At 50.1% G+C, this 27,651-nt stretch overlaps 1 protein-coding gene across 15 annotated transcripts in view; it reads right to left on the bottom strand.

The window, feature by feature from the left end:
• The window catches only part of MEGF11 (multiple EGF like domains 11), a 368,267-nt gene that overhangs the window by 193,209 nt on the left and 147,407 nt on the right, over positions 1–27,651 (bottom strand). For all 15 annotated transcript variants that reach the window (XR_012494704.2, XR_016020868.1, XM_088797313.1 and 12 more), the window contains 3 exons: positions 26,681–26,786; positions 22,309–22,410; positions 18,216–18,316 (listed from right to left, as the gene is read on the bottom strand). Coding sequence is in view for 13 of the 15 variants with exons in the window: in XM_088797313.1 (XP_088653439.1) it covers positions 18,216–18,316; positions 22,309–22,410; positions 26,681–26,778 (301 nt within the window). In the remaining 2 variants the exon portion in view is untranslated. The remainder of the gene's footprint in view (positions 1–18,215; positions 18,317–22,308; positions 22,411–26,680; positions 26,787–27,651) is intronic.

Consider the following 27,651-nt stretch of genomic DNA (forward strand, 5'->3'; position numbering starts at 1 on the left):
TATAAATGACACCTTGCATTTGTAACAAAGTAAAAATCCAGTTCATGTTGGATCCCACACATTAACCTTGGGAGGGAGGGAGGCAAATGCTGCTATCCTCAGCATGGTGCCCAGGGAGGCTAAGTGATTTCCCCTATTTCACACAGAGATTAACAGAAGTATGGAGAGCGAAGCAGGGCTGTCACCTCTACCCTGATCAAGCCAGACCTGCAGCCCTTCCTGCATTCAAGAGAAGGGTGGAGAAGCCTGGGAATGATGTCTTGCTGGGCTGTGAGCTCCCTGAGTGAAGAGCTATGTCTGTTTTATTAATTCCTGACTCTCCATCACCTAACCCAGAGCCTGGCACGTAAGAGGTGCTTGAAAATCAACTGCTAAATCAACAAATGATATTTTGCCTGGAAAGAAAATAGGGGGAGGGCAAGGGAAAGGGGAGATAGTTTCTTAAACATCTAAAAGACCTGTTACGTGAAAAAGAGAGACTTCTTATTGAATATCTTTTTCTCACTGGGAGCTCCCTTAAGAAAGAGTGAGTTTCCTGTCCGCCAAGGTAATCAAACTAGGCCGAAACAACCATCTCTATGGCTGTGATCGCAGCAGGGCCTCCATGTTGCACAGCTCCCCGGGGCTCCGTTTACATATTCACACACACATTAAGAGTGTATGAATGATGGCCCAGGTAGAGATTAGTATTCAGAGATTTGTCCAGGTTCCTAACCTTGAGAATATGTGATTCCCTGGTCTGGTACAGAAAAGGATTACAATCCAGCCCATGTCTCCAGATTCACAGTCCTCCACTCCATGGGACATGAGGCGAGGGGCTCCAGACCAGAGGGTCTCACAACTCAGCTACTCCATTTCATTTCTGTCCCTTGCTCTCCCAACATGCCATCACTGGGGACCGGAAAGCTGAAACTCCAGGCCTAAGTGTGGGTTCCCTGATGCCCACTGTCCCCCTTGGTGCATCTTCCCCTCTCTCCACCATCTGGCAGCAATCTGTCACACACCCTGTCTGGCCTGGGGTGCTGGGGCAGCTCCCTCCCTGGGAGCCATCTCTCAGCTGTGCCCACCTTCCCCAGCACGTAAGAGTCCTTGTGTGGGGAGAACGAAGGTGCAGCTGGAAGGAGGCTTCAGCTGGACCCAGACACGAAAGAGAAGAGGAAGGCAGCCACCTAAGGAACCGGGGGCCAGCTCCCGGCTGCCTCTGAAGGTCATTTAATGCAATTGTCACCTGTAGTCCTCCTCTCTCAGTGGGCATAACAAGAGGAGAATGGCCTTCACCGAAGGAAAAGGGAAATTTGCGAAGGAGAAGGAAGTGGGGGTGGCCGAGGGGGGCAGCCGAGCAGGAAAGAAGTTCTCATTTCCAGCCTCAGCTTCATTGAGCAGTGGCCTTGGCCACAGAGGCACCAGCATAAAGGCTCATTAGGCTCGGATCTGCTGGCCGGCTCCCAGGGCAGGCCTTGCTGTCTCTGGAGCAAGGAAACCAAAAGAAAGTGCCCCCCGAATGCTGCTGCAGATTGATGGGCAAGGCCCCCAGCCCCTTTGGCAAAGAGGGATTTTGACTTCTCCAAAGTCCTTCCTGGCAGACATTGATTGAAATAGTCAAGAAACCCTTCTAACGGCCTGTCGGCCCCATGGAGACATTCAGACCCACCCCTGACTTGTGGGCCTTCGAGAAACTTCCCTCTGGGGGTCAGGGGAGAATAGGTGACAATGACATAATGACACCACAGAGCAGGTAAAACAGCAAGGCACTCAGGATCTGTCCTGGGCTTCTGAGGAGAACTTGTTCTTCTGGCTGCAGTGGGGGGTGGCTTAAGGCTGTCGGACACCCACAAGCTAGGGAGTGCGGGAGCCACAGGCCACGCTCCCTCCCTCTTGGGACGCCTGGCAATGGACTTGGGCAATACACCTAAGGCCAACTCACTTAGATCGACTGTTACGTCTTGATTAGAAAGACTCAGGTTAGGGTATCTTCCCAACAAGAGGCGTGGGGTGATCAGGATGGGGGGTAGAGGTGGCTGCAGATCAAGTTTTAAAAGCGAGAGGGCATTGCTGTCTTCTGCCCAGGTCTCCCCTCCTCTCTCACCTGTACTAACTCTCCATCCCGGGGAGCACAGAGATTAACCTGTCACCTCCTCAGGTAACAGAGTTACAGTTTAGCAGGTACCGTCTGGAAACCAGGAAATCCCCCAGGAGATTCTAACATGAAAATTCCTGGCTTGTCAGTGGGAGGGATATTGAGAGGCCTGAGACATAGCAAATTGCGAGCTGCCATTTTGCTAAGAAGCACGCCCGCGATTAACACCGTGCTGGCAGACCCGCCTCCACCCAGGTCTGCACAGTCGCTAGGAAAGGGCCTTGGCTTTGGAGTCAGACAGACCTCAGTTGAAACCTCTCTGTCGGTTCCCAGCTCAAGGAACTCTGGCCAGTTACGTGGCCTCTCCGTGCTTCTGCGTCATCATCTGTGAAATGGGAATCCCATGACCCACCACAAAGCGCAGCCAGAAGATAGAGGGGTGATGCCATCACCGTGCTGGCACAGCACAAGGCCCCACCACATCATTCTCCTCGCGCTCTCCTGGCTACGCACCACGTGCAGAGGCAAAGAGCTATCATTTGGGATGAGAACACACTGGAATATATTCATCATTCCAACCAGCTGGAGAGCTGGGGCCAGGGGAGGGCCACTTTGGGGGAAGGATATTACGGATTCCAGCCATCCAGAAGTCCCTCATCACCTTTAATTCTCTCAGAGGGAGCCTGTCCAGGTTGAGTTATCTTTCGTGGGAAAGAAAAGCAGCGCTGGCCCTTTTAACCTAACACGGATCATAGAGCAGAGAAAATATAACAGCCCCAAACCACTAAGCACTCTTCAACTAGATTTTCCCAGCCCTGCCAAAGAGGCAAGCGGCAGCCACAGTTAAAGGAATGAGATGTATATTTTTTGGAGGTGGTGGAAAACCCACCTGCCTGGTGGAGGCGGTAGGGATCCCGGGGGATCTAGAAGGGCACGGGCCCACAGAATCTCAGAGGCAAGCCCTGCACAGGGCAGCCCGGCAAGGAGGTGGCCGCTGAGTCAGGGTTTCTGGGGATAGATGGCCGTGCACTGGGCCAGGGCACAGGGGACAGGGACATTCATTCCATCTCTCTCCATGATCCGCCTCTTGACTGCTGTGTTGGTACGTTGCCGCAACATATGCATGAAAATTCCAAGTATAATAATTCACCCAGATGGTGGAAGCTCCCGAATTGTTCCTTCTTGAGAGACAGCTGTTCCACCGCTGGGCCATATGGCTCCCCTTGCTCTGCATCCCGCTCTGGGAAATGAACCACTTTCCACAGGCAGCTTCCCAGAGCTTAGAATCGTCTCTCGTTCTCAGCAGGTAATTAAGACCTCCAGCGGAGGTGTCCACCCTGCTCCACGTGTGATTTGTACACGTCAGGGCGGTGTTTTAAAGCTCCATCAAGATAAATACAGGTGGGCAAACCATACCAGCTTTGCCATCACAGACAGAGAGAGACTGCCCAGAAGTCCACTCGCCATTTCTCTGCCCGGGGAAGGGCAAGCTCTCACCCCACCCAGACACACCCTGGAATTCCAGGCTGGAAGTGCCCTTCGGAACCTGTACAGGCTGCCTTTGACAGAGGCTCATTTCAGCACAGACAAATGGAGACAGGCAAATCGTCACCTTTCACCATTTGAGTTATAAAGTTATTAACAAAGACTGCAAAAATAGCTTGTGATTTAGTATGCACTGACCTCAGTGGAAAATCAAGAGCACCAGAGGGCAGACGTACTTCCAGTCACTGGTAGGCAAGAGTCCCAACCCCTCCTTGGGGAAACCCTCTCTAGGATTCTGAATCACTGTTTCCCTGTGGGACTCTGCAGGCTGAACCCTGGGCCTCTGATAATGCAGATGTAGATTTTGTCTTGGCTGTCTTAGTGGAAATGTTGCAATCTGTGCACTCTTCTGGAAAGAGCCGAGCCCTAACTCGGGCCTCACCATTTACAAAGCTGATCTCCTGCACACTCGATGCCTCCACCCCATTTCTGTGACACATGCTCTGAGCTCATTAATATTTATTTGCTGTTCCTTTCTGACAGTTTCAAACATTTTCTTCAGGAAGTCAGGGGAGGGGATCTGTGTGCCCCACCTCCCAACTCTTAGCTCCTTCCATTCCTTTTGCCCTTGACCTAGCAAAGAAGCGCTTTCTGCATTATCCTGCCATACTGGAAAACAAGAGCTGCCGCTTTTTAAGCACTTACTGTACCAGGCACCATTCCAGGTTATTTTACTCACCTAATCCTCACGAGCCTCAGTGGAAGGCACTATTATCATCCTAATTACACAGATGAGGAAAGCAAAGCACAGAGAGGATAAAGGAGGTTCCCCAGGCCAGGTTTCATCCCAGTAGGAAATGGAAACTAGAATGGGAACTGGGCAGGACAGATAGCGGGGTGGGGTGTCTGACAGGCAGCTACAGCTGATATCCTATCAGCTAAATGCTACCTACCCTCACCCTCCAGAGATCACAGGCACAGAAGCTTCTGAAGGCGGCCTTGCAGCAGCTGAGCTTATGGGCCACGAACTGGAACAGAATGGTCACGAGCACGGAACTGACACCAGATGCCTGGATTTGACTTAACAGCTGTATTGCTTCACTGCTGTGTGACCTTGGGCAAGTTATGTAATCATTCTGTGCCTCCGTTTCCTCATCTATTACATGAGGACGTTAATAGTACCTATTTCACAGGGTTGTTGTGAGGATGAAATGAGTTGATGCAGAAATGAGACCTAGTATATTGTTTGTGCTGGATAAGTGGTAGCTATGATAAGGATAAAGACACAGCGGGTGTTGTGGGGAGGGAGAGGAGAAAGAGAAGAGTGTTATTTCCACGGCTAGGCAGGGGTCGGCAGGGGCTGGTGATTACAAACCCTGTCATACGGTCTTGCAGGACAGGGTTGACACACTTATTTTGTAGATAAGGAAAGAGAAACTCCAAGAGGGAAAGGATGTATCTCAGTCACTCAGCTACTCAACGTACGAGCCAGGCTCCTGACGTGACAGGGTTGGACCCTCTACTTCACAGCCGAGCACTGATGACAAGGGGACCCCACCCCCAGCCAGGGTGGGCCCAGTGGCTTCCCCCACATCGGTGCTCTGGAAACCTGGCTCTACCACTTACCAGCTGTGGGCTCTTGGGCAATGAGTTCAATTCCTCTGAGTCTGTTTGCACGTGGAAAGAGGAATAAATAGTTCCTGGCAAGTCATCTTGAAGATAAAATGAGATAACATGTGTGTGTGAAGGCCTGACACCAAAAATGTGAATCCCTCCCTCAGTCCGTCTATTGTGAAGGCCAGTGTCCTCAAAGGCGGTCGTTAGGTAGGAAGCGTTCCAAATGGGCCGGATGTGCCCAAAGCTCCTCCACCATGTCTGGGGTCACTGTCAGCTCACCCACCCCTCCGCACCCGGACCAAGTAGTCACATCTGTAGGAGAAACTGTGAAGGCTTGTGCCAGCCCCTCTGGGGACACAGGCCAAGAGAAGTGGTCCTGCCCTTGGGAAGCTGATGAACCTCTCATCCACCCCCTTAAAACAAACCAAACAGTTTCCAAAGATTTCTGTGACTCTGTTTCATGACTCTTTGCCGATCACACTGCCTGTATTTGGTTCTTCCTCCGATTCATTTCATTAACAACTGCAATTGCATGTTTTCATTTTAAACCATGCCATTGGTCTCGTTAACTTTGCCTGTTGACTTCAAAAGGAGAGAAACCTCTGCACCCAGTCACACAGCACTAGGTGATAAGAACTCCTCTGAAAGCCAGGTCGGGGCTCACAGGATGGCTAAGCCCCAAGGGGGTGGCTCCCTGCTAGAGGCAGAACCTAAGTCCTCTCAACCAGGGTCCAGTGACCTCCTCCTGAGAGCTAGACGCCATGGGGGGGGGGGGGGGAGGATTCACAGACAACAAATGCTGCTTAGTGCCCTGGGAAGTGGAGCCCCTGCAACCAAAACCATCCCATCAGGCACCAGATGGCATTGGACTTTGGGGCTAAAAACCTCAGCTAGATTCCAGCCCAGCAACCCACGGCCAACGTAGTCCCCAGCCTGGATCTTGCCTCTGGGTTTCCATGTTAGAGAAGCAATTACAAAGGAGGAGTGTGTGTTCTGATTAGAAAAAGACAAGGGTGGCTGCTGCCATGAAGCCACAGAGTTTGTCCCAGGGCTTGTGCCTGCCCTACAGATAGAGGAAAGAGCCCAGAAGAGGGAAGGGAAAAGCAAGAGGAGGAGGAAGAGAGAGGCAGACAGAAGAGAGCTTCCTTCTGCAAGGCCTGGCCCTTGCCTCCCCAGAATCAAATTGTCTGGTAATGCTTTATGTAAGTCCATTGTACAAAAACAAGATTAAAAGGGACAGGCAGAACAAAGCATCAGTCTCCCTAACAAAGGCCCCTCCACTTAGTAAATTAGGAGCTCTTTCCACCTGACACACTTTTAAAGGGAAATCTTCAATTACCATGTGCTGGCGGGGTCGGGCAACAAAAGGTCCGTCCGGTGACTTCATTCTCAAAGCCCCGAGCAGGCATTGAAATGGTTTTATGTAATAGAGATACTAATCTAGTCCATATAATTTGGAGAATCCTTTATGGAGGACTGAAGGGCATTTGAACCCTGTGGCTGTTTCAAAGAGATTTTCTGCAGTTTATGCGTTTACCTTGCCAAAAGCTTAGCTGAGCAAACAAACAAACAGTCCTCTAAATCACACTACTGCTGATTTACTACCAGGCTTCCACAGTTTGTTTAGTGGATGAACCTAGTAGATAAACAGAGTCCAAGACCTTGGTTCTTTCACCCGGCCACACCAAAGGGATGGGGGCTGCCTTTAAGTTGGGGTCCCCTGGCTCCCAGATTTGGGACTTTCTCTTTCTTTCCCCTCACCTCAGCCCAGGGTAAAGGTGGCCAGAGGGACAACTCTTTGGCCAGGGCCAGGAGAAGGACTCCCTGGCTTTTGCCCTTGGTTCTAGATCTGCCTCCATCCCAGGGATGAAATGAATTGTCATTCGACTCCTCTTTCCCACCCCATCCAGAGCACAGACCCAATTCTGGTTCCCTTGGTGACAGTTTAGCTGCTTGAAAAGGAGAAAGAGAAGTGGGAAAGGGTGATGGGAAAGGTGACTCTCAGGAGACCCGAGGGAGACGTGAACACACAAACTCTAAATACACAGCATTGAGATATGCACGCAGTACGCAGGTTATGAGGACACTTCTCATGGGCAGACATGCAACATACACATATAGCTAGTATACACACAGAGAACATGCATGTGTACACACAACATGTAATAGGGGTGCTCTTCGCACACAGCGAAACCTAGCACTCATGAATATACTACCTGTGCACATGTAATAATAAAAGCTGACACTTCCATAGCTCTTTGGTTTACATACACTCAATCCTCACAACAACTCCACGTGGAAGTTACCATTGCTACCCCATTTTCCAGTTGAGTAAACTGAGGCACAGAGAAGCTAAATAATTTGCCCACTGTCACACAGGCCAGACGCGGCAGTCTGGCTCTAGGGTCTGTGCTCTTGACCTTCACATTGTCTGGCACTGCATGCCGCACAGACACCCCTCTCGTGGGTTGGGAGTAACGTCTACACATGCAGATTTACAATACCATCCACACACACACATACAGCCAGACACTCCAGCTGGGATGCCCCTTCCTCAGAGGCCTGGACACATCACATCTCCAGGTCAAATGAGACTCAGGCACTCCAGTTCAGGCCAAGACTTAGACTGGGAGAATGGTACTGTTCAATGTTAAAATATTAAAATACTTCGATTTTGGTTGGTAAGTGGTTACCACTCCTGCCCCTCGCCCAGCACCTACAGGATTGTTGGAATTCAGAAGATGGAAACCGGGGGCCTTTGGGAAATTTCGATAAAGAAATGAGGAGTTAGGTTGGGGACAGGTCAGCACCTTCACAGTCTTTACCTGGCCCAGAACACCCAGGAAGGGGACTTACGTAATGCCTGACTACTCTGACACTAATAAAGGCTTCTCCTCAGAGGCTGCCCAGTCTGGATAGCAGAGGTTTAATTACAGCTGCAGCTGGTAATTAAGAAGCAGCGCCAAGATCCTTCCTTGGCTGCGTCAGCACCCAGGACCCTGCTGGCACTTGCGGAAGGCCTCACAGAGAAGTTTAGGGCTAGGTCAGCAAACGCAGCCAGCCAGACCCCAGATCTCCTCTCTCCCCTTGGCTAAGGTGCCCAAGCACAGACGTCCATCGCTCACCCATCCATGCACACACCTCCTAACTTGTCTTTCACCCCCCTGACGGTCCTCCATGTGGTTGTCCCCAGAGTGAAGACTCTGTGACACTACCATGAGCCTGTCACTGGCTGCTGAAACCCTTCAATGACCTCCTGAGACTATCCAGCCTTCTTCGTGTGGTGCTGGGGGTTCAGCCCAAGCCCCAGCCCAGCCCCTTCCCCTCTATTTTCTCCCCCACTCTTCCTGTGCTCCAGCCATAGCGGCTTGATGACAGTGTCCTGATTCTCTCTGCTCTTGCCCCCCTCTCCTCTATGCTCATGCTGTCCCCTCTGCCAGAGAATGTCCTTTCTCACAAAAATAACACAAACAGCAGTGGCTAACAATAACCAAGTTCTTACTATGTACCTGGCCCTGTACCAAACACTTGCTTTGTGGAAACACATGACAGCCCAAAGGGGCAGGTACCCCATACAGACCCATCTTATTTTACAGCTGAGGAAACCGAGGTAGAGAGGTGAAGTAACGTGCTCAAGGTCACATGGAGAAGGGCCTTCAAACTCATGCCCGGTCTTCACCACTGCCTGTCTCTTGTCCTCCCGGCAAGTTCCCACTTACCGTTCCGACTCCGCTCAAAACTAACCTCCTTCAAGGAGTCTTCTTTGACCCCCCTGCCCTTCAATTCCCCAGACAGAGTCAGCTGCTTCTCCTTAGGAGGTCTCTCAGTATTTGGGGTATGAGTCTATTTCCTCCATTCTCTCTCTCACTCAGCTGATCAATAATTATTCAGCACTCAATGCCTGGCCCTGGGAATAACCCACGTAGAAGATAGCCCTCTGCTTCAGGAACTCACTTTTGAGTGGGATAGACAGACAAGTGAGGCAGCATCACAGCCCGTGGGGCAGAGTGATGGAGGGGCCCACAAGCTGTGGGTGCAGAGAGCATGGAACCACTGCCATGTGGCTCCCAAACAGGCGGGGCTCTGGAGTGAAACAGGAGGGATCTGAAATAAGTGCTCACAGGAGCGGCATCCAGGGAACCCACTGGGCCTTGGAGGGGCCCGGACCATGAATTCACTCATTCAACAATTAATTCTTGAGGGCCTGAAAAGTACTAACAAGTGGACAAGAGCAAAACTTTGGTACTTATATTTCTCATTGTCAATGAATCCATTGGCCCCAGGGCTAAGCATCAGTATTTTATGAGTTTGGTCAATGTGACTCAAATGTGACTCAACTAGAGCTCAGCCACCCTGGGTACCTACGTGAATGTTCTAAGCCCACAGGACTGGGGACCAGATCCTGGTGGCTGCTCCACCTTGAGCCACTCAGTGAGGACCTGTCGGGGTGGCTAGGCAGTCATTCCTTCCCCACCACTAGCCCGGTGACACCCTCTGTTTTCTTGCCTGCTTATTAAGTGTGCCAATCGTACTATGTTGGATTTTTTTTTAAGTTTAACAAAACCTCACATTTTTCCCACTAGACTAAATGCTTCTTATTCATTTCTCTATCCCCAGGACTCAGCAGTGCCTTCAAGGCATGGGTATCTAAAAAATGTTGATGAAAGGATGGTCAGATGGAAGGTGGATGTTGTTCTCGGCAGCAAAGCTCAGCACCAGGTGCTGGTGACGCAAGGGACAGCATCAGCACTGTTTCTGGCGATGGCAGCAGGCAGGATTCCCTGGGGAGCCTCGCGGCCAGGACCTACGGGCCTGCAAGTGCGTGCGCACACGCCCATGCACACACAGGGCAATCCCCCACTCGTTACCTTGGTCCTGGCGCCTACAGGGACCCACTTTAGCAAAATGTTGAAATAAAACCAGCTTATCCTCAGTCCCTTCCTCTCTCTACAAACCTCTTCACCTGCCCTCTTGTCTGACCCCATTTCTCTCTTCTGGCCACAGGTCCCTCCTGCCAAGAGAAAACCCACTGTAAGAGGGGAAAGCACAGGACCGGAAGTTGCTCTGATCTCAATTCCTGGGCTGCACTTTTGCATGTGGGCAAGTCTCTTAGCCTCACGCAGCTTGTGTGTCCTCTGCTGTACAAGGACAGTAACAGTAATACTCCTTCTCCAGTCTGTGAAGAGCATGTGATACACTGTATGGGAAAAATACAAGACCCTACACTATTGTTTAACTATTGTTGTTGTTGGAAGACAGCAATCGGACCAAGAAAGCACTGAATTAAATGTCAAAGGTCTGGCTATAAAGCGCCCCCACCCCCACTCCACCACTCATTATAAAACGGGCAGTTTCAGTGACATGGCAGAAAGGGCTAACTTAGGACCCTTCTGCTACAAGAATGCTCCCAAAATATAATAAAAATATTTTTTAAATACATAGCTGAGCTCTAATGAAAGAAAGGCAAGTCTCTAAGTGGTTCCTACGAGTTACAGAAGGTCAGATGCTGAAGCAAAGGGGGCCTAGGGAACATCAGGTCTGGCTAGCCTCTGCCCCTGGCCCCCAGCCCGGGCTGGGGGTTTAACACCCACATAGGAGCAGACTTGGCCTTGGGAGTTCCCAGCTCCATGTAGAGGAAACTTGAAAACGCTGCCCACCAGCTTAGGGGAAACAAAAGCAAGGGATTCTGGATGAGGAGAAATGTCTCCCACAAGAAACAAAAAAAACAGGAGTGGGGGTGGGGAGTGACTGCTTACTGGGTATGGGGTGTCCTTCAGGGGTGATGAAAATGTTTCAGAACTAGATAGAGGTGATGGTGGCACAACATTGTGAATGCACTAAATGCCACTGAATTGTACACTTCAAAATTGTTCATATTATGTGAATTTCACATCAATTTTTTTTAAGAAAAAAAAATCTTAGTCTTCATCACACACAACAAGGAATCCCAAACCAAGTTAGCTACGCAAAGACTGGTTGTGAGCCAGTGAAAACTATTAGTGTGCCTCACAAGAAAATGCAAAACTAGTGTGTGCGTAGGGCTCTTGCATGAGTCAGGGCATGGGGGAAGGGGAAAAAGGCTAAATAGTTCACAGGGGGGAAAAAAGAAAGACAGAGAGAGAAAAGAAAAATAATACAAACCATTATGAGGAAATAATCTATCATAAGGGAGAATCAGCAGTCCCCCAAAATAGGATACTCTAGGAACTTGAGCTAATACAACTATATAGCTCAAGATAGAACTGTCTGAAAGAAACTATAAAAGAAATCTGTTTAAAATCATTAAACTGAAAAAAAGGATTAGACTTCATAATGAACGAACAGGACACTACAGAAAAAAAAAATGCATCTTTGAAAAAGAACCAATAGAAGTCCTAGAAACGAAACATGTCGTCATTGAAATTAAGACTTCAACAGACAGGTTAATTAGCAGAGCCAAAGGATTTGAAAAATGGACCTGAGGACGATGTCCAAGATATGGCACAGAGAGATAAAGAGATGAATAATGAGAGCCCAGGAGAGATAGAAGATGGAGTGAGAGTCCAACATGCTGGTACTCCAATAGGAGAGAACTGCGAAGGGTGAAGGAAAAGGGATATTTGAAGAGAAATGGCTGAGAATTTTCCAGAACTGATAAAGGACATTAATCCTTAGTTTGAGGAAGACGTGTACCTCTGAGAAGCAAATAGTGTGAATAAAAATAATTCCACATGGGTCAAATCCTAGGGAAACTGCAGAGCGCTGCAACGATGAAGTCCAGAACACTATGGAAAAACTCAAACTGCTAAAAGAAAATGACCAAAAACTGGAATTTCATGGGCAGCTAAACCATCATTCAAGAGTAAGGCAAAATAAACGCATTTTCAGAGAGGTAAAGCATAAGAGAGTTGATGACTTGTAGACTCTCCCGGAAAGAACTATTAGAGAGACCCTTCAGGTGGTTGGAGCGCCACGCCCCTAATGCCAAGGTTGCCAGTTCGATTCCCACATGGGCCAGTGAGCTGCACCCTCCACAGCTAAGATTGTGAACAAAGGCTCTCCCCAGCCGGAGGTCGGTGTGGCTGCCACGGGCTGCGATGGGCTGCTGTGCTGCCGTGGCTGCTGATGGAGAAACAACAGCTTGAACCGGAGTGTGGGGGGAGGCGGAAGAAAGGAGGAAAAAAAGCATGAAGCCAAACAGAGAAGGAAGATGTGAAATACAAGGAAAGGAGGAGCAAAGAAATCAGTAAACATGAGTTAAATTTAAATAATAATCGACTATATAAAACAACCACAATAATAAAACAGAGCTACCTAAATTTACTGGAGATAAATCTTACCCACCCTTTCTCAGCTTCCCTCAGTGCAGCCAGCCATTGTCCCACATCCCCAGCTGCTGGGCCACAGCTGGGCCACCCCCTGCAGACTGACCCCACTGGGCCAGAGCAATCCCTCTCCAGGGCCAACCTGACTAGGTGCCCAAATAGGCTCCGCACCCCCAGCCCAGCCAGGCCCATCGACCACATAGCTGGAGCTTCTGGCTAATCTTCCACTTCTGGGTTTGGGTGAAAACCAGTGCAGGAGGTATGTGCTGGCATTCCACGCAGCCCCTGCAGCCCCTGAAAGGGCTAGAGGATACCACCTGGGACTTTGAGGGAGTCACCCCGCCATGGGGCAAACTCTGACCAAGGGGAACAGGAGACTGGAGGATTGGGCCAGTAAGTTCCCCTCCTTGCTGGCTACTCTGAGGCCCGCTCCTCCCTGTAGCCCATCAGGACAAGCCCTGAATACCAAGGGGATGCACCTGTTAAGCAACCTGCTGGGCTCTTTGCAATTTTACAAGTTACTCCATCACCACGGCAACCATCCTTGAGCATAGCAAACACCAGGGGTTTTCAAAGTGTGGTTCCCAGTCCGGAAGCATGAGCATCGGGTGGGAACTTGTTAGAAGTGCAAATTCTCCAGCACACACCTCCTTCACCCCCCAAATCTTCTGAATGGAGACTCTGGAGGCTGGGGCCCAGGAGTCTGTGTTGTAACAAGTCTTCCTGTTGAGGCTGATATTAAGTTATCAAGTGCTCAACAGAACATTTGAATGGATTGTGAATTGTGATTACTGTGGAATCTATACAGCACTTGTGATAAGCGCTAATACTGCTCACGAAATACTCTGGCCCTCTGCCTTCAAGACCCCAGAGCCCATTTGTCTCTACCATGGCACCAGAAACATTGCAGAGAGTTGCTTTTCCATCGGCCGGGGTCCTTGGGAGAGAGTGACAAGTAGCAGGTCCCAGCTAGCCCACAATGGACATGAAACATGGACGCGAAATAAAAGTGTTTTAATCCACTGGGATTTGGGTGTTGTTTGTTACTGCAGCATAACCCAGCCTACCCAGTCTGATACACGCTAATATTTTCAAAGAATTTCCCAAAATGCCTCAAACCTCACCACATGATTTAAAATAAGCTCCATCTGCAGCAGTAAAGATACCCACTGCCTTGTCTCACAAGACAGGAGAAAGAAAGAAGGAAATGTGCTTGTGCTCAGTGATCCTCCGGAAACATGTGATGCCTGGGGAAATGGGGTGGGGGTGGAGGGGATCAGCTGTATCTGTAAATAACGGAAGGGGGAGGGTAGCTCTGGTGTGGATTATTCTAGAAGGGCTACCAAGGGCTCTGGGATGAAGATTGGCTGTTCTGGGGCAGAGGAAATGGTGCCAAGAGGAGAAAAATAGTGCCACTTGCATCTGTATTAGGGTTTATGCTTTCCAGGATCCTCTCACTCATTGTTTCATCTTTCCTCCTTCCATGCACAGAGATGAGCCATCTTATGCCACAGTGGAACCAAAGAGGCAAAGGGACTCAGCCAAGATTGCACAGCAAGTTAGTGGCAGAGTCAGCCAAGGCGTTCACTCCCCAGGAAATGTCCTTCTACCACGTGCCTAGAAACAAGGCTCCAGGAAGGTGGCTTTGGAGGGAGGCCAACGTCCCCTGCCTCTTCCCAGGTCAAGGGGGATATTCTTGTGCAGGGTCCTGAGAACTCTCAATATCACATGGGTTCTCACCTGGCTCCGGTGAACTTGGAGGTTCTCTGGCCTCCACGGTGGGCGGGGAGGGGGGGCGGGAGCGGAGGGGCAGGGCTGCAGGGATTCAGGTCCTGAATGCTCCAGGGTTTACAAGCTTCTCATCTGGCATCAGCACCCTGAGCACAATCCTTCGCCCTCAGCATTTCTCCCTCTTACACGTTCCCCAACCCTGGGTCTCCATTCTCTCACAGACAGTGGACAAAGCCCATGGGGGGCTGGCTGGTTCCCCCTCCTTGTTCTCCCATCACAATGGGCAGGAAGAAGAGAGTGCTGGTAATGGCTGACACCCACCTGCCATAGGTTAAACTGTCCTCCTCAAATTCATATGTGGAAGTCCTAAGTCCCCAGTACTGCAGAATGAGACCTTATTGGGAGATAGTTAAAATGAGGTCATTAGGGTGGGCCCTAATCTAATATGACCGGTGTCCTTATAAAAAGGGAACAATCAGAGACTGACACCCATATGGGGAAAATGCATTTGAAGAATGGAGGTATGTTGCCACAAGCTAAAGAACTACTGGAAGCTAGGAGAGAGGCCTGGAACAGCTCTTCTGTCACAACCCTCAGAAGGAACCAACCCTGCCGACACTTCGATCTCAGACTTCTATTCTAGTCTCAGGAACTGTGAGACAGTAAACTCTTGCTGTTTAAGTCACCCAGGCTGTGATGCTTTGTAAGGGCAGCCCTAGGAAATTAATAATTACCTCACCCAGCCAGCCTTAACTCCCCTTCTCCCAGCCCAGATCTGCCCACTGTGGTTGGGCCAGCTGCCTCACTCCCCACCACGTGCAGGTCCAGCTCATGACTTTGCTGGATGGGCTTCTTTCTCCCACCCACCTCCAGAGATGTCCTTCCATCCAGCTCAAACCCCCAAAGCCTCCTGAGGGGTCCCAGCATTCTCTTCTGCTAAGCTTATCTGGCCTCCGTCTAGTCTTTCTCACATTCTCTGGGGGCTGTTATCTAATGATGTCTTATGCACTAGGCTTGCCTTCCCAACAAGACTGCACGTTGCACAAGGGCAGGAGCTATTTCTGACACTTCTCTTCTATCCGGTAGGACAGCGCTGGGGGTGGGCCACAGTAGGCATTTAGTAACTATAGGGTTGAAACCCCCTTCCAGGGCATCCGTCTTCACGTTTCTGTCTGTAGCTGATTTCTCATGAACACTCGCTAAGTGGCCATGGCTAAAAAGACAGCCTCTCCTCTTTATCCCGCCCTACTTTATAAAGATGTCTGTCAAAGCATCCACAACACTCTGTTGCACGTATCTGTGTACCAGATCACCGCCTTCCACTAAGCTGTAAGCTCCTCCAGGCAGTAACCACCTCTCATTTGCATCTATATCTCCAGTATTTGCGTAATAGGAAGAAAACCAGTATCACCTGAAAGGATAAACATGAGCATATGGCAGAAACTACTTATCACAGATCCAAAGACCCTGTAAGGGTTTCAAAAGATCCATGAACCCACTGAAATTGTGTGCAAAGAGCCATGCACATGTGTAGATTTTTATATGTAGTGTGCATTTCCCCCGGGACAGGGTCCATGGATCTCTGAGAAATTAAAATAAAAGCCAAGAGTGAATAAATGTTAAGACCCAAAGGCATGGAGGAGGGAGATAATGTTTATTAAGTCCCTACCCTGTGCCTGGGTGACGTAGGTATTACTATCCCCATTTTGCATGAATAGAAACTCAGGTTCAGAGAAGTGACACCTTGCCTAGTCCAAATGGTTCAGAGCAGCCTCGAGCCAGACAGCCTGGGTTCAAATTCCAGTTCTATTACTCTCTAGCTACGTCACAGACAATTAAGTAACTTGACCACTAGAAAGTGGTAATCTTGGTGAAGTTACTTAATCACTCTGTGACTCAGTTTTCCCCATCTGTAAATTGGGAGAAATAAGGGTCTCTACCCCATAGGACTATTGTGAGGAGCTAAGCTGATGTATATAAAGTGATCAAAATGGTGCCTGGCAAGTGTTGTGGACTCTGCAGAAAACGGTGATGAGAATAAAGAGGAAGAAGCTGAGAGTGGCAGAGCTGAGATTCAGCCGAGACCTGTATGACTCTCGCCCCTCTGTGTTGTCACTACCAGTACCCAGCATGCCACAATGCCCCATCTTGCTGCTGAAACTCTCCTGTCCCCTCCTAGGGAAAGCCTTCAGTCCGGAAGAGGCTTTTTGAGCTTGGCTTCCTGGGATGGACTGGCCTGTGGCCACCAGCTCGGCAGGCAGTGCTTGGCAGTTACATAAGGAGTAGGTGGGACGTTATGAGCTGCCTTTCCAGTCAGCAAGACCGTGCCTGTGCAATCAGGACGCTTAGTGCTTCTGCCCTGCTCTTCATTTTCCAAGAGCTTGACCAACATCTACTAATGGAAATTAGAAACGGAAGGTGCTCATCTGTTCCCGTTGCCCACATGCGGACATCCGAACTCCCTTTATAACATTCCTGAGGCCATTACTGCACCCTGAGCTCAGAAGGGCTGTTTGCATCCGTCCTGCTTGGGCTTTATGACTCCTCTGTCCTGCTGCCGGCCTGACTCTCACTCAACGCCAGGCAGGCAGAGAGAGCGGCAGCAGGACAGCCTTACTCCTGACCTCGCTTCTCCACCCAGGTCCCCATAGTAACCGCATCCCAGGTGAGGCATTGACCAAAACCTTCTCGCATCCCAGTTCTCTGCCCTACTTTTTGAAAAACAGCTTTTTAAGTTTGCTTTGGGTGAGTATCTTTGTGTTTTTCCTATAAAACCATCAGTATTGACCCTATTTGCTGGAGCATTTTTCATTCATTCCTATAATGCAATTAGAATCGAGTTTCTCCAGCATTAGAGGAGATGTAACAACAGTAGGAGAAAATTGTCATTTCGTTCCCAACATCAACACGCCCACTCTGCCCAAATTCTCTCTCTGGTGCTAGATCGCTCTACCCACCCAGATGGCACGGAGAATACTAACAAGGAAAATCACTCTTCAAATCGGCCTCCAAATGCAGAGGCAGAAGCTGTGGGGGTTGATTTTCCTCTCAGTCATTAAATGGGGGCTCCCAGCTTCTCTGACACTCTTCTTCCGTTCGAGGAAACCTTCTAGAAAGCCCTAAACTGGCCCCATTCCACTGGTCAGAGGTGAGTGGAGAAAGGGTTCGTTAGACTCTAACAGAGCCCTAAACCATTCTCCCAGAGAGGTTAAAGCCACATACTGACCTGCAGGCTCCTGCTGCTGGGTACCCCCTGCACCCCACTGCAGCTCCCCCAGAGGGCTGGCAGCTGCCAGCAACTCAGCCCTTGTCTCTCTGGGGACACCAAGGCTTCAGTTTTGCGAGCAGACAAATAGGGACAGAGGTAGCAAGCATCTCTCGTGAGCCCACTTTTTCTTCGCTGTCTTGCAGTCCTCTGTGGAAATCCTCCCACTTCCTGGAACTGGTCCCTTGTGATCTGTCTTACTCTTGCAATCCTCCTTCTAGGTACGGCAATTTTGCCAACCAACGATCCAGCCTGCCTTCCTTCTTCTCATCCATCCATCCATCCATCCATCCATCCATCCATCCATCCTTCCATCCTTCCATCCGTGCATCCATTTATCCCTTTCGCTCTCCTTCCATCCAGAAAAGCCTCTTGAGCACCTACCATGGCCTCAGCTCTGTGCCAACCACTTAGCACTTCTTCCCCATTGCTTCCCAGAGCACCCCCTCCAGAAGCGTACACTTCTCTCCTGACCCCATCAAAGCCTAGACGGATTTGCTGTCATCCATCCTCTTAGAAGGTCAATCTGATGGACAAAACTGTGCTAATATATTTGCACCAGACCCATGGTCTCCTCAAAGCTGGCAGCAGGCAGGGACATCTTGAGTCCTTGAGTCAATTGAGGCCTGTGATCCAGGGCCTGGAGGACAGCCCTACCTCTCGTCCCCTCGGTTCCCCTCCCTGCCCATTCCCTCCCATCCCCACTGCGACCAAAACAGAGGCAACCCCTACATACGTATGCAGAAGTCTTCATTCTCGTAGTAACCAGGGCAGCACTGGGACCTCCGCCGGTACATGGTCCGGAGGCCACGCCGATACGCCGTCTTATAGCTGATCCTAAGGCACGAGGGAGAAAGCCACGTGACAGTATTGAGAATCAATCACTCCTGTTAGAATGATAGTTGTGTTAAAGCTATATCGAGGATGCCATTCAATAATTATTTTAAAATGCATGGTGGCTTCAAAGATGAAGGAACACAATAGAGAACAATCAATGGCGGGATCTGGGCTGTTGTGATGCAGAATGTATTACTGATGCGGCATTTGCTACCCAGGCTGACTTTTCCCCACTCTCTTCAGAGTGACACTTAGAAGGCTTGCAAAAAATACACTCTGGGGGGACACTGTGGAGGGCAACTGGGGGCTTCTCCTTAAAACCTCCAGGACCTGGGCTGGAGGAGCCCATGGGGTGACTTGGACGGTACTGGAGCTCTGAGAGTTTCTCTGCCTACCAACACCACCCCAACAAGCAGACCACTTATGGATGCTGGGAACCAGTCCATCCACTTGGAGAACCGAAGCAGAGTCAGAAAAGCGACTCTCTGAGTCTGACTCAGTCCCAGAGGTGGATTAATCTCCTCCACACGAAACATAACACCTCCTGGAGAAGAGCTTCTTCACATGCAATCCCTGGAAAGGCTCAGAACCGACCCCTGGCACTGCCGAGGAAGAAGCTAAGGCCCAGAGAGCAGGAGAAGCTCTGGACGGAGTCAGAGACCTTGGTTCCAGTTCTTATGCTGACATGGACGTTGAGACTTGGCTCTGAGTCAGAGAGATTTACAGGCAAAATCTCATTGCATTCCCTGCTTGAGGCGGGTAGCATCATTATGCCCCCTTATTTTATTTCGTTTTTAGAGCTTTTATCATTATGTAATTTTATGTATCCCCCTTCACTTTGTTGATGACTTGCTCGAGGTCACACAGCTAAACAGTTTTTGAGCCAGGATTTAAACCCACGTCAATCTGATTTCAAAGCCACTAGGCTTAACCTACTGCCCTGTGCCAGTTCCCACAGGGTGGCTTGCTGGGCTTACGGGATGGTTGTAGTGAAAGAATACGGTAAAGGAAATGGATGGTGTGAGGACTGAGTCCTCAGGAGGGAGTCAGAATGGGGTATTGATAGGCAAAGTCCCTTCCTCACACATAGGCCAAAATGAAGGAGACGTGAACCGGCCATTAAAGACTAAAGAGGAAGTAACTTCCCAAGGTCATGACACGTAACTAGGACTCAAGCCCAAGTCCTCAGGCCTTGAATCCAGAACTCTCTCTCTTCTCCACCAGCACCGCAGGAGAGCCTGCCTTGCGGACCCACCTCAGCAGGCAAAGCAGCAGAGGGTGGTCCTGGGAGACGCCGACAACCTGCTTCCCACGGAAGGTCAGGCCAACTTGGGGAGGGAGTCTCACTGCACAGTCTCCTGGTCCTTAAAGCCCTCGCTTTATGACAAATGACAGGGCAGACTCTAGAGAAATCTGTGATATTTGGGGCTGTTGTAAACTAAGGTCGTCGTCCTACTTTGTCAAAAACCCATAATGCAAGGTAAGCCAGCTTCAAAGTGAAGCTACTTCCCCGGCACATGATGGCAGCTCCTGGCGATTCCAAGGGTGGCATAAGCCTCTCAGATAAAGAACAACTTGGGGTTGACTCTGAGGTCATCCAGTTCATTCCTCCCACCAAACAGTGTTCTCCCCAAGCCCTCCAATGGAGAGGTGGTCTTGGCATCACTAAAGCCTTCAGGAGAGAGATGTTCCTACTGCTCTGGCTTCCCCATCCTTGCTTGCTCCCAGCACTGGGGTGGGAAGCAGGAGAGGGAAGGAGCTGGGAGCCAGGCTGCTGTCAGGAGAAGGATGTTGCATTCAAACAAGCCATTCCACACAGAGGCAGACTGATGGTGCAGCTGTCAGCACGCACACTCCAGGTCATCAGGGAGGCTGTAAGGCGACTCAATAATTTAGCAAAATAATTCATGTTCCAGGAATGCAGCCTATTTTAATAAGCAGCCATTCACTCACCTTTCCCCAGCTGTGATGGACGGCAGTCCCAGCCTTCAAGTACCCAACAAAGCCACGCCTCAGAGCAAACTTGGCTCTGGCACATGGCCTGGCAGGCTCAGGGAGACATCAGGACTTCTATTTCTTCCACCACTGACCAGGGCCACAGGCAGCTAACTTGGCACCACTGGGGAAGTGGGAAGGGGGCATTTGGTTCCACCTCCTCATTTCATAGTCAAGAGCTAGAGGAAGGCGATGCAGTAACGGCTGAGTTGCTTCTATTGGACCAACCCTCCTGCCGTCATACAATTTGGGGAAAATATTAAAAAAACAACTACCTGAAGGCACTAGAGAGAGAACAAAGATGGATAATGGATAAAAATATACAATTGGAAAAAGGGAATGATACGGGGCAAGGTTAGCCCAAGGGTAGGCCCCGGTCAACAATAAATACACCAGCTGGCTGAAATTCAGATAGAAGACACACCACCTTACTGGTTTGAAGAACCACAGGACAAGGTCAGGGTAGACCCAGCAACTAGAAATTGAAAAGAAAAACCCCAGAAAGAAGAGAGCCACAAAGAAGAAAGCCCCATATTCTTTGTAAAATCTCTGCTCAAACTTCTGGCTCCCAAATTACCTGTGTGGAGGACAGGTTCCAAGCAACCTAGCTAAGGCTAAAAATATTGAACTTTCAGAGTTTGGAAATTGAGTTTAGCCAAGTTAACTGGCTGCTAAAACAAACAAACAAGCAACAACAAATCAGTACTCTCTGAAGGAATATAACAGTATTCACTTTCTACAGTCTCTGTTGCTCACAATGCCCGACACATAATTTAAAATCACTAGATACATAAAGAAACTAGGAAATATTACCTAAATAATAGAAAAGGCGATCAATGAAGACCAATTTTGGAATGACACAGATGTTGGATTAGCAGACAAGGATTTTAAAGCAGCTATATCTATGCTCAGTATCTCACAGCAAGTTACTAACAAAGCCTCAAACACTACCAGGACTTCAGCTTTTCAGCATAGAGCAAGCTTCCCTGTCCACGTGGTACCCACCATAATGCCTGCATGAAACCCAAAAAGGGACTAGGCACACAGGAAGAAGCAAAAGAAATCTGGAACCAACACATGCTCAGCAACTAAGAAACAGGACTTCCAGGCAGCCTCTCCCTCACTCCCTCACTTACCCTTCATCTGCTGCTTTTCACCCCTCAAATAATAATGCTACCTTCCCTGGGTCAATACCTCACTTTTCTCTATTTTCCCCTGCACTTTTCAAAGTTATTTTCACATCCCTGACCTCACTGGACCCTGCAGGTAAGTAAGACAAGGATCATTGTATGTTTGATGAGTACACTGGAATCCCAAAATAAAGTGATTTGCCCAGGGTCGTCCAACAAAATATGTTCTCTCTTCCTCTCCTCTCTCCTCCAGGGGCATGGGAGCACCTCATGACTTGCAGGAGGGTTGCAGACAAAGGAGCAGGATTCCTGTGTGCCATCATTCAGATGCTGAGTGGGTGCTAACTTCTAGCCGACACTATGTTTTCCAAGCCAGATGCCCTGGCATGGGGCTACACCTGCTCTGAGGGGGGCTGTCTTAGGTTGGATTTTCTCCCAGAAGCAGGCCTGAGGCAAGGATTCAAGGACAAGTAGTTTATTTGAGAGGTCATCCTAGGAAGCACGGAGAGGGGAGAAGAAAAATGAGATATGGAAGTAAAGGCAGCCAATTCAGCATGTGCTATTGAGGAGGTTAACTGGGGTATTTATCCACCAACTCCCACCTGTCATTGGTTGAGAGGTGCCCCCAAGGGCGTTCATTTTCTAGCACATCTGGCCTGCCCTGCCCATAAGCTCCTCTGGCCAGAAAGAAGCCCTCAGCAGATCATCTCAGGGGTTCATGAGCAGGTGAAGAGCAGGTCCCAGCTCACCAAAGCACAGGGACACAGGCGGTACACAGATCGCCTGCTACAGGGGCCTTTTACTAACTGGCACAAAGGCAAGCCCTCTTGAAGGCCTGGAACTCTGTCATCTGAGAGAGGTACTCACCGGTGCCTGGTGCACTTGAACCAGTTGAGGATATCTGTGCATCGCGTGTAGTAGATCTGGTCAAAGGGGTGTGCGTACGATTCCTGGACGGTCACGGCATAGCTGAGTGCCAGATGGGAGATGGAAGTTATAGTCAGAACTTGGGAAGCTGAGCTGCTATTCAGGGTGGGGTCTCCCCTCCCAGGGGAACCAGAACACAGCCAAGTGTCCAGGGGCTCCAACATCCCTCACCCCTCTCTCCTCCTGCTGTTCTGGGTGCCCTTGGCATTCATACCTACCCCATCCCTGCTTGAATCCAGTGCCCTTTGTTCCAGCTCATTTTCTGAAATTCTAGTTCATTTGTTCATTTAACAGAGAATGAATAAAGGAGGGTCTAGGTCTATCCTACGTAGTTCTGGAAGGCAGAGCCAACAAATTTTAAAATACTTTATACTTGTTTTTAGATCTTTGTGGTTTTCAAAGCACCTACAGGGAAGCTAATCTCTGCAGAAACTCTGTGAAGTAAGTGGCCCCATTTTATAGATGAAGAAACTAAGGTTGAGAGAGAAGTGACTTGCCCAGGTCACAGAGCTACTAGCAATAATTGCCAATAGATATTGAGTGCCCGTGTTAAGTGTTTTAATCCCTTTTAATCTTGGCAGAATTTTATAAGGTAGGTGGCATTGTTATCCTCATTCTACAGATGAGGAAACTGAGCATCAAAGAGGGTCAGTGACTTCCCCAAGGTCACCAGTTACCTTCTGCCCTATGATGCCTCTAGTATAGCTGGGGGTGCATCAGGGACATGCCCCAGCCTCCTGATCAAAGTGATACCTTGTCATCCTGCCCGTTAGCTGGCAACCTGGACCAGGGGGAGGAAGCCACAGGGAAGCAGGTCCCAGCTTCACCAAAACAAACCTTTCCACCTGCCCACCCCTGGCAGAAGCTGTATGAAAAGACAGTCAAGCCTGGATATAAAGCAAAAACTCCCATTTCCTGTGCAGGCTGGGAGAGGACCTCAGCTGAGATTTCAGGAATTAATTTTTGTGTAGGCTGGTAGTATTCAGTGTTTTCCCCCAGAAGGCTCACTGACCTGCGCCAGATGGCCAGGTCCAGGCTATGAAAGCCCATCTGCTTTGCCTGAGGAAACTGTTGGTTTACTCATGAGGGGGCTGGGCAGGCCAGCTCCCTGAGTGAGTCCACGGCAGGCTCTCTGCTGCCTGAAATGTCAAAGGCCTAGAATTCAGAAAGAGGAGGCCAGGAGCAGCCAGCGACACCCAGGAGGGAGTCAGGGTGGCGGGACATTGGTTTCTCTGAAGCACTGAGGAGGTAAAAAAGGCCCTTGGTGAGCCTCTACCTGGCAAGATGTGCCTCCAAGGCACACATCCATGCAGACATGGCCCAAAGCCCTGTTTTAGCTCCAGGCTTGGAGAAACTGAGGCAGCTCCACACCCACCCCTGGCTTCCCCAAAGCCCCTTCCAACTCTGAAATGCCATGACCCTGTGCGCTGACACATCTACTGAGCACCTCACTTAGAGGCAGGAGAATGAATGGATAAGAGTGCATGGGCTCTGGGTCGAGGTGGAACCCTGTCGCTTGTTAGCAGTATGTGCTTCAGCATATAAGGCTCATAGGAGCCTCTATTCCCTCACCTGTAAATCTGCGATACATATTACCAGGGACTTCATGTAGTTGTTGTGAGGAGTAAGGAAGCCAGTAATAGGATCTATCCCTCATGGTGGTGGGAAGATAAAGCAAGGTAATCCATGCAAAATGCTGTACAGGTGCAGTGTCTCATAGATGCTGGCTATCACTATTACACGACTGGCAATAAGTCACCTCTTGGGCTAGGCACTGAGGGATATTTCCTCCCAGACCATGGTCGAGGAGACAGAGCAAGATCCCCACTCAGCTTAACAAGGCACCCCCTACCCTCCCCCACCGCCTCCCCGGACATGACAGGGACAGTGGGATTCCAGAGGGGGTGGGGAGAGTATCACAGGGACAGATCTGGCTCTGCAGGGGAGCACTGAGCGAGCCTGGAAACTAGACCTTGAACCAACGCCAAGTCTCCAGGGTGAAGTGTGTGCCTCTGGTTTCATAGCTGGATGGTTTAACATGCTCATTTGCCAACATGCTAATGAGGGGCCAGATTAATCTTGTAGAGCTGAGATTTACTAGCCAGGGGAGGTCTTTCCACTGAGTTTTATGGTGGAGGGGCATCATTAAGGAGGCCCCCGCCAGAAGCACTAATCCAGCTGGGAAATTCTCCCTAATCGGTCTCTGGGGCCCAGGATATGTTTCTGGACTGACACAGACAAGATCCATCCATCTGTAACTGGCAGTAGAGCTTAGTTAGAAAAGCCAAGAGCAAGGAGGCACCTGGTTCATGGGGCATCACTGCAAGGCCTCCTCCGTGGAGGCTGGAGAAGCCCAAGGGGTCCGCAGGCCTCATTTTAGCTGTTAGGGTAACTCCTTGTTCTTCCATCAAAGCGATATATTTGGCTGATAGCCCAATCAGCCTGACACGCCAGCTCAGTGCAGACTGGGTTCAGAAGATTTTCACATTCCAAATGAATTCATGTTTGGCAGGTTTAGAAAATTACAGAGTTTGGTTTAAGTTTGAACTGATCCACTGGTGCAAATGGGACTCAGAGAAAAGGGAAGGCAGGGTGGTCCCTGCCATCAGGGAAGGCTTCCTGGAGGAGAGGGACCTGATTGGAGGCAGTGGGAAAGGCAGAGGTGAGCGGATGGGAAGGAAGCATTCTGGGAGCTGGGATATAGCACACACGTCGGCAGGAAGCAACCATCTCTCAACTGGGACAGGTGGACAAAAGGGGGTTCTTGAAACTGGAGTCTGCAAACCAGAGATGCATGTGGAATTTCACCTGATCTCTCTCTCACTCACTAAGAAATAAAGATTTAAATCACCAAAAGTAGAAGGGGTAGGGGGCCTGAGTCACCTCAGGATAATACAGAAAACTTATGAAAAATGCATATTCCTAGGCTCTACCCCAGGCCTATGGAATCAGAATCTCTTGGGCTAGGACCCAGGATACTCCATTTGTCATCCACACTCCCAGTGAGGCTGGTGTGCATTAAAGTGTGATAACCACTTCCTACAAAGCCAGTTGTCAAGGAGAAAAGGCAACCCTTGAGCTTTGTGGTCCTCAAAGCACTTTCAAGAAACTGGTTCCCTGACCCTCCAACAAGCCTGGAAGGAAGGGGTTGTTGTCCTCTCACTTTACAGAGGTGAAAGTAAGCTCCGAGTGGTTCAGAGACGTCCCCAAAGTCATAGAACTAACCAGTGGAAAACTCCAGACTGGAATGAACCAAGGTCTGCTCATCATAGACCTCATGTTCCTCCCCCGTCACTGAGAAGGGCCACAGTGCCTGCCACTTCAGCCTCGGCTCTGTAGGGACTCTCCACCAAGGGCCCAGTCAGTGGGGATCATGCTGTGTGGGCACTGTCCCTCTGCCTCCCCAGCCAGTCCCTGCAGAGCTCTGGGTGAGGTGCCTTTCCCCGCCGTGGGGCTGGGACGTTCCCCCTCATGGGCATGGAGCATAGACCACCCCCTTACTTGTCTTCCTCCACCATCTGCTTCTCCCATCGGGCCCTCATCTTAATTTTATTCATTTGATTTATTAACATCTAAGTGGCAGAGCCGTCCTGGTCAGCACGGCCAATCAATTCCAGGGCTTAATTCGGTTTTTCCTGATTGGGTCTCTGGTCACTGTCTTTCTGCTCACCAAAATCAATACTTTAACCTTGTGCTTCAAAGTCAGGCTGTCTGCAGGGCCCCGCCAGTTCCCCCAGGACCTAGTGCCGAAGCCGTCCCTTCTGACTCAGCCCTCAGCTGTGCTTCCCCTGGCAGCCCCCAGACTCCCACTAGATGGAAAGCAGCAGGGCCCCCTCACCCATCCTCCTTGGGGCGACCGCTGGTTACCCTGCACATCCAAGCTTTGCATTGTTGCCAGTTCTGGGAAACCAGAAAAGCACCACGGCATCGGAGAACAACACGTCTGGACCAGTGAGTCACTCACGGTACCCCACCTGGTGGCGCTGGGCAGTGAGCCCCTCTGGCCTCTACTTCCTTGGCGGTAAAATGGCTGGGAAGTGTGAGTGCAGGGGGGCGCAGGCGCACTGTTGACTATCAGACCGCGTGCTTTAAGTTGACTCGGTCAGCCCCTGCACCCTGACCTCCCTCTACACTGAGTCTCACACAGAATCTGTACGCCTTGTCATCTTTCAGCACCTGAGCTGTCTCCCCAGCTGGACTGGACGCCTTGGGGGACAGATTCTGTACCTCTGGCCTCGGCTTTTGTCCCAAAAGAGCCAAGCCCAGGTGATGCCCCCAGGGAGTGCCTGGCTGTCTGAGACCCGTATCTTACCTCTCCCAATGGCTGCACACGTTGGGGTCCTCAGGGTTCAGGGAAAGGACGGCTTGCAGGAGGGAGAAGACAATGAGCCCTGTCACCGAGAGCGCCATCCCGGGCCCTGTGCAGGGGAGCAAAAAAGGCAGTGTCATTAATCAGCCCACTTTCCCAGGCATCTGTTTGGCGCTGAGACTTCTCACATGAAGGGGCTAAGCAGACTGGCTAAGCAGACGAAGTTTCCCATCTTCGTCGTATAATGAGCATTTGATATTTTACACTTGCAGGCTTTGACTAACATGGTAACACTTCACCAATTCTGAGTAACTGGGGAGTAGGAAGCCTGAGTCAGGGAAAAGCCGAAATTCCAGGCCAGGGCTTCGGAAAGATTTTTGCCTCACGGACTGTTTTGAGACTCTAACGAAAGATAGAGACTTCTCTCCGGAAACATGCCCCCACATACAACATTTGACTATTATTTCTAGGTATCCTCAGGCCCCTGAACCCATCCTTGGACCAAGAACCCCTGATTTAACGACTTTAAAGGCAATACCTTCCCTCTGTTTTCTTCTCCCTCGTCTTTGATGCACTTTGCCCATTCACATCGTCTTTCTACTCCTTCCCGCCAGGAAGAGAAGGATGGTGTCTGATGTGGCCTCAGGGGAACTAAGCTGAGAAATCCCTGCTAGGCTGCTCGGGTGGAGCAAGCCACCCAGAAGGCTGCACCTTGCTTCTCTTGCCCCTACGGGATACGAGGTCACTGAGAGCCAGAGTCATGCAAGTCAGTTCCCACCGTTCCCACCATGGGATGAAGGGCTTCAAGGGAGCAGCTCGTAGAGTTTGATCCAGGCCCCTGAAGTGACAGCCTGTGACAGGAGTTAAGTGTGCCTACACAGAACACCAACCGCCTTAGTCCCCTAAACTGAGCATTCCCCAACAAAGGGCAGAGAACCATTCAAATGGGAGTGGCTGAAATGACCACCACGGCT

This window comes from Rhinolophus sinicus, chromosome 3, assembly GCF_057876585.1.
Source record: "Rhinolophus sinicus isolate RSI-liver-muscle chromosome 3, RSI-T2T, whole genome shotgun sequence".
NCBI classification, from domain to species: Eukaryota; Metazoa; Chordata; class Mammalia; order Chiroptera; family Rhinolophidae; genus Rhinolophus; species Rhinolophus sinicus.